Source organism: Plasmodium sp. gorilla clade G2, assembly GCF_900097015.1.
Source record: "Plasmodium sp. gorilla clade G2 genome assembly, chromosome: 13".
NCBI classification, from domain to species: domain Eukaryota; phylum Apicomplexa; class Aconoidasida; order Haemosporida; family Plasmodiidae; genus Plasmodium; species Plasmodium adleri (nom. inval.).
The window spans coordinates 1,414,875-1,422,398 of NC_041705.1; the positions used below are offsets into that span (position 1 = coordinate 1,414,875).

The following is a 7,524-nucleotide window of genomic DNA, read 5'->3' on the forward strand; positions in this document are numbered from 1 at the left end:
TATATTATTATTTTATTTTTCATATATTTTTTTTATAATTGTAATTAATATATAATTAAATAAAAGAGTACATATATATATATATATATATCATGTTCAAGTGTAATATAATTAATTCTAATTATTCAAATAAATTTTATTACACAAATAATATAAATATATATTTTATATAATTATTCCTTTAAATTTTATATATATTTTATATTTATTTTGCTGCCTGAAATATCTATTTTTTTTTCTCTCTAAATTTCGACAGCTACAGGATTTGAACCTGTGCGGGCAGAGCCCAGTTGATTTCGAGTCAACCTCCTTAACCACTCGGACAAACTGTCTCAAATTGTACTTATTAATAATGTTTATATATAATCATATTTAAAAAAATGAAATATAAAATTTTATTTTTCTTTATAAAATTAAAACATATATATATAAATAAATAAGTAAACATATACATATATATATATATATTAAATAACATATTGAATTTTATGTTTATATTATTTTTAATTTTATTTATACATTTGTTTCTCTTTAAAAAGAAAAAAAAAAAAAAAAAGGAAAAGGAATATACATATATAAATATGTGATATATTATATATATATATATATATATATGTATATATTTTATTATGTGCCTTTTGGTGCTTCCTATTCAGACACTTTTCTCATAAAAAAAAAAAAATATATTGAATGTAAAAATATAAAAAATATACATACATACATATGTATATATATATGTTACAATTTTAATATGTATATATAATACTATAGTGTATGTTCATTTATGACCTGTCCAATTATAAATATCGTTTATAAATTTTCTTATTAAAATGTAATAAATAACAAAAAAAAAAAATAAAACAAATCAAAAAGGTATTCCAACATTTATCATTAAAAAGAATATAGGAAAATACAACCTGTATAAATACTGTCTTCATTTATTTCGATTTATTTCTTTTCTGAAATTTTATTGTAAATTCGTTTTTCTCTTATAATTAATAAAAAAAAAAAAAATAAAAAAAAAAAAATAAAAAAAAATGTTCAATGTAAGTTCATTAATATACTTTGGCAATAATAATTCTATAAAAAAAAGTATAGCAGGGGATATTTTTATATATACGTCTAAAAAAAAAAAAAATAACAAATTTTTTGAAGCTTCTTTAACCCACGACATCAATGATAATAAAGAAATAAATAATAATCATTATAACAACAATCTTGATGATAATATATGTGAATATAATTGTAATGTATATAATAAATGGGAAAAATATTATTGTTTTATTAAAGCGAATTTTTTTTATATATACAAATTAAGAGGAGATTACAAACCGCATGTCATTTTCTTGTTAGAGGGAAATGAAATCAAAAGTGTTAATTATTATATAGCTATAAAAAATAAAGTAATACTTCAAAAAATGAAACCATAAAAAAAAAAAAAAAAAAAATATATATGTATGTATATATATATATATATATATATATATATATATATATGTATATATCTATTTATGTATGTATTTATGTGAATAATTTTATTTTATCCATCATCTGAACATATCTTTATTTTTTATATTAAATTGTAAGTTTAGATAATTCAAGAAATAGACGATTTTCCAGTAGGAGAAAATGAAGATTTAATACAAATAAAAATCCCTCAAGAAAATAAAGAAGATACTTATATTTTATATATAAGAGATATAAGTACTTATAAAAAATGGATGAACATATTAAAGAGGTCAAATTATTTGTATATATATAATAATATTAATACAGTAAACGAAGAAAATGAAGACATCAAAAAACAATTAGAAGATACAAAAAGGTTAAATGATATAGAGATAAAAAATAAAGATATACACATTAAAGAGCTCAAGTGTCAAATAAACTCATTAAAGGTAAAAGATAAAAATATAAAAATAATAAAACAAGTATATATATATATATATATATATATTATATATACAATTAATAATTTTGTATTCTTATAATTATCTTTGTTTAGGATGCAGTTGAAAATATAAGGACAAAAAATAAGAGACTACAAATCGCAGCAGAAGTGAATGTAAAAAGTGCTGATGAGTATCTTCAAAAAAAAATGAATGAAATGGAATTTATGCAAAATGAAATAGGCATAAAAATGGAAGGTAAAAAAAAAAAAAATTAAAACAACAAATATACACACAAAAAAAATATATATATATGTATATTTATTTTTATTTATTTTTATTTGTGTGCCACCCTTTCTTAGAAAATAAAAATCTCAGGGAAAAAATCCAAAAGACAACAGAAGAATGCTACAAGAAAAACAAAGTGGTGAATGAACTGGAAATAGAAAAAAACACTCTTGAAAAAAAAATGAAGGATATTATGTTAACCTTAGAAGATGCATGTAGTGATCCAGAAAAACTTACTTTAATCAATTATAATACAAACGAAAGATATCAAAAAATTGTATTAAATAATAAAAACTTGAAACAAGAAATAATTAAAATGAACGAACGGTTTTATGAACTAGAAGATAGATATAAAGAGAAAATAAAAACAATAAAAGAAATTGTAGAAATAGGAGATATCTTTGATTATTTACATAAATTAATATTATTATGTCAAACCAAAATAAAATATTATGAACAAGCTTATAAATATAATGAAGAAGAAGAAAAGGATATAATAAATTCAATTCAATACATGATTAAAGAAACTAAAGTATCTGAAGCACATGCAAGAATATGTTATATTACACATAGATCAAAAATATTAGAAGAACGTTTAACTTATTATACTACACATAAAATCCCATCAGATTATTTTTATTTTGCATGTACAACATTAAAAAGATTAGGATGGATATTTGGAGAAATAGAAATATTATCACCCTTAAACGATAATCAAAATAATACATATTCTATATATTCATATGTAGATAATATGAACATCATACCTATGCGTGAACAAATATATTATAATGAAGGTCTAGAAGGAAGGAATAATTATAAAATTGTTAGTGATATTGATATATATACTATACCAAGAAAAATGTGTCCTTATCAAGAAATGCAATTATGTGAAAATAAATATAATTATATTAAAATTAAATTAAATGATCTTAAAAAGGATTTTAATATTTTTAAGAAAAAAACAAGACCACAAAATGCATCTATCATATCTGATTTACAATGGGCAGAAATGAAGAAAAATGCTTATGAAAGACTTGAGAGAAATATAATACTCTTACAGAAAAAGGTTGACAATGAGGATGATATGTAAGATATATAAATATGTATGTATATATATATATAATATGAACTTGTTTTTATTTACCCTATTTTATATTATTCTATTATAATATATTCTAATCGTTTGTTTTGATATATTTATGACCTTCCTTGCTTCATATCATAAATAAATATATACATATATATATATATACATATATATATGTATGTATGTTTTTTTTTGTTTTTTTTTTTTTTTTTTTTTTTTTTTTTTTATAAAAACAGGAAAACCCCATAGTCATAAATATAACATTATATCATTATATAATTAAATCATTTCAAATATAAGGGATAAAGGAAATATTACATTTGATATAAATATTAAACGTTTAATAATAACAAGTGAATAAAAATAAGAAAAAAAAAAAAAAAAACAAATCATATATATATATATATATATATATATATTTATACATATAATTATATTTATATATATATTAAAATATTAGGAACAATAACAAAAAAAAAAAGATTAATTTAAGGGAAATTTAAACTTTATATTTGGATATAATATATATATATATATATATATATAACAAAGGGAGGATTAAAAGAATATATACATATGTGTATATATATATATATTTATTTATATATATTTATTTATATATTTATTTATTTATATTCATTTTATATAACATCCCTTTTCTTGTTGTTAATTTTTCTTTTCATTCTTTTACGCCGGTCATCATCTTATAAAATTCATCATAATCTATAAATCCATCATTATTAGAATCGACCTCTTTGATAAGATTTTCAATAATTTCTTTACTAAATGATACTTGTACAGCACTAAAGGATAGTATTTTAAATAATTCATCCTTTGTTATAACACCATCACCATCTAGATCAAAAACATTGAAAGCGTTTCTACAAATAACATCTTGTTGGAATATACTATGATCTAAACAAGCAGCTAAAAATTCTGTATAATCAATTAGTCCATTTCCATCTGTATCGAGTTGTTTTAATAAAAAGAATAATTCTCTATCAAGTTCATTATCATTTACTTTTAAGCATTGAAATATTTCTGATATTGTTAATACACCATCTCCATTATTATCAAATGCTTCAAATGTTTTTTTTAATTTTCCTATATCTTTTTCATTTAATTGATATGCTATGCATGTAACAGCTAGCTTTTTTATTTTACATAATTTATGGAATTCTTTAAATTTTTCTATTAATGTTTTATTTAATGATTTATTAATAATAAGATTATTTGATTTAAATTTTTTGAACCATCTATGATTTAGAACTTGTTCAACATCAATTCTTTCTTTATAATTATAATTTAAACATTGACATATAAGATCTTTAGCATCATCACTAACTCTTGACCAATAATTTGAATCAAAAACGAATTCTCCTTTTTTAACTTTTTTTAATATTTCATCATTATTTTTTCCATTAAATGGTGGGTATCCACATAATAAAATATACATAATAACACCACTACTCCATATATCACATCTTTTATCATATTTACCTCTTAATATTTCTGGAGCAATATAATATGGTGTACCTACAACAGATTTTAAATTATGATTATTCATACATTTACTAGCGAAACCCCAATCTATAATTTGTATAGGAGAATCTTCAGTATTATCTACATATAAAATATTTTCTGGTTTTAGATCTCTATGCATAATATTTTTACTGTGACAATAATATAAAGCTGAAAATATTTGTTTCATAATTTTATATGCTTCATATTCTGAGAAGCTACCATATTTCACAATTTTATCGAATAATTCTCCACCATCACATAATTCTAATACTAAATATAATTTCTCATTATCTTCATATACTTCATATAATTTAATAATATTAGGATGATCCATTTGTTTCATAATTAATATTTCTCTTTTTAATCTTTCAATATTATGAATTTTCTTTTTTTCAATAATTTTAATAGCTCTTTGTTGACCTGTTCGTTTACTTACAGCTTTAACAACACTTCCATAAGAACCTTTTCCTAATTTATATCTATCTATTTCATATACATCACTTAATTCATTATTATTCATTAATATTATTTCTTGAATTATTTGTGATCTATCAAAATATGGTGATAAATTTAATTGGTTTGATAAAGGATCTTCATTTGAACTAACACTACATCTACCTTTTAATCTATTATCTTTAAAAGCTTTACTATCAAGAATTATTCTATTCTTATTATCTTCAAGTTTTTTAGATAAACATTTAGTGCATAGTGTTATAATAGAATAATCTTCATCACTATCAGCTAACGTACTTTTTGTTGTGCTCTTTACTTCTTCATTTTTTATATTTACTATTTTTTCCTTCTTTTTAATTTTTCCATCTTTTCTACACATTTGGACTTCTTCCACATCTGTCTCCTTCATTTTTTCAAAAAATTTAATAAAAAATGCCACCTTTAAAAAAAAAAATAAAGAAAAAAAAAAAAAAAAAAAAAAGGAAAACCTACTTTTGTGTTCTATGAAGAGCTTTCACAAAAGGGTTCTCAAATGATATCTATATATTATATATATATATATAAATATATATATATATTATATATATATATATTATATATTATATATACATTTAATTACCACAAAAACATAAAAATTAAAAATCTTAAAAATTGTAAAATATTTTATAAATCTAAAAAATAACAAAAACAACTATTACATAAAGGAAATATTACTACATGAATAAATTATTATAAAAAAAAAAAATAATAAAATAATAATAACAAGAAAATATAAAGTTTTATATTTAAAAGGGTGCTCTACAAATTCTAAATATCTATAACAAAACAAAAGACTTTTAACATAATAACATATAAAAATTTTAAATATATATATATATATATTTATATATTTACATATATTATGGATATAACAAAATATGTTATTTTTTATTCACCAAATATATGTAAATTAAAAAAAAAAAAAAAAAAATTGAAAGAAAGGAATAGATATAGATATAGAAATTCATTCCGTCTTTATTTTATATACAATATTATAAAAACGAAATGGTTTATATATATATATATATATATATATATATATATTTTTTCATTTAATTATTATTATTTTTTTTTTTTTTTTTATTTATTTCCTAATTCTGTTCTAAGAAGTGGCATCGTAAAAATCCATTTTTACGACAAGGTTACAAGGAGAAAAAAAAAAAAAGTATAAGCAACAACATGTATAATAAATAAATAAATAAATATATATATATATATATATATATATATATATATATATGCAAATATTCTATTATATAACTTGTTAAGTAATATTATAAAAATATAAGTAAGGATAAGGCTACAACCATCTTCTGATCCTACTTATAAATCATATCTTCTAAAGGAATGTATGATAATACATCAAAAAAAAAAAAAATTCAATATATATAATATATATAATTTATATATGTATAGGCACATAAAATACAAATATATAAATAATTAAGTCAATTATATTCTTAAGAATATTTCTACTATATTAATTATTTTATATATTTATTAAAGGTTCAAAAAAAAAAAAAAATATACATATATATAAACAAATATTAAAATTTAAAATTAAAAATAATATTAAAAATAAAAAATTAAATTAAAAAAAAAAAAAAAAAAAACTAAAATAAAATGAAATAAGATATCATAAGATAGGATAAAGAAATAAAGAAAAAGTCACAATATGAAAATATTTTATTTTAGGTCATATTTTGCACACAAAAAAAAATATAAAAATATATTATAAAATGATATAATTACAACAACGGTATTTATTTATTTTAAAAAATTATATCTTTTTCAGTTTTTTTTTTTTTTTTTTTTTTTAAATATACCATCATTATTATAATATATATATTTTTTTTTATTAGATGTAAAGTTTAAAAATAAATAACCTAATATATTTTTTTTTTCTTTTTTTTTTTTTGCTACCACTTTTTTTTTTTATTATGAACGTATTTAGAGTTATATGTTTTGGTTGTAAATATAATAATAAATAATAATATAGAATATAGATATATAAATAAATAAATGTTGTATTCATCTCTTTCTTGTTGGTGATCTGTTTTTTTTTTTTTTTTTTTTCTCATTATATATAGATCGCTTTTTTTGGTTCTCGCATATATATTAATATATTATATATATATTATATATATATATTATATACATATTAAAAAAAAAAAAAAAAAAAAAAAAAAAAAGGTTGTGACTTGTGACTGTTGCATGTATAATAATATTTATTATTAAAAT

At 18.5% G+C, this 7,524-nt stretch overlaps 2 protein-coding genes and 1 non-coding gene across 3 annotated transcripts; 1 reads left to right on the plus strand and 2 right to left on the minus strand.

Moving 5' to 3' along the window:
- Nucleotides 1-250: 250 nt before the first annotated feature.
- On the minus strand, nt 251-332 carry PADL01_1336700. Its single transcript has one exon. It is a non-coding gene; the product is annotated as a tRNA-Ser (tRNA).
- Nucleotides 333-1,037: 705 nt separating this feature from the next.
- PADL01_1336800 (conserved Plasmodium protein, unknown function) lies at nt 1,038-3,270 on the plus strand (the record flags this gene model as incomplete). The annotated part of the gene is made up of 4 exons (XM_028683921.1): nt 1,038-1,403; nt 1,593-1,898; nt 2,006-2,147; nt 2,252-3,270. 4 exons carry the CDS (start codon nt 1,038-1,040, stop codon nt 3,268-3,270), a joined length of 1,833 nt encoding a protein of 610 aa, XP_028540051.1.
- A 676-nt stretch (nt 3,271-3,946) lies between these two features.
- PADL01_1336900 (calcium-dependent protein kinase 5) lies at nt 3,947-5,653 on the minus strand (the record flags this gene model as incomplete). Its single annotated transcript, XM_028683922.1, has 1 exon — nt 3,947-5,653. One exon carries the CDS (start codon nt 5,651-5,653, stop codon nt 3,947-3,949), a length of 1,707 nt encoding a protein of 568 aa, XP_028540052.1.
- Between the last annotated feature and the right edge of the window lie 1,871 nt (nt 5,654-7,524).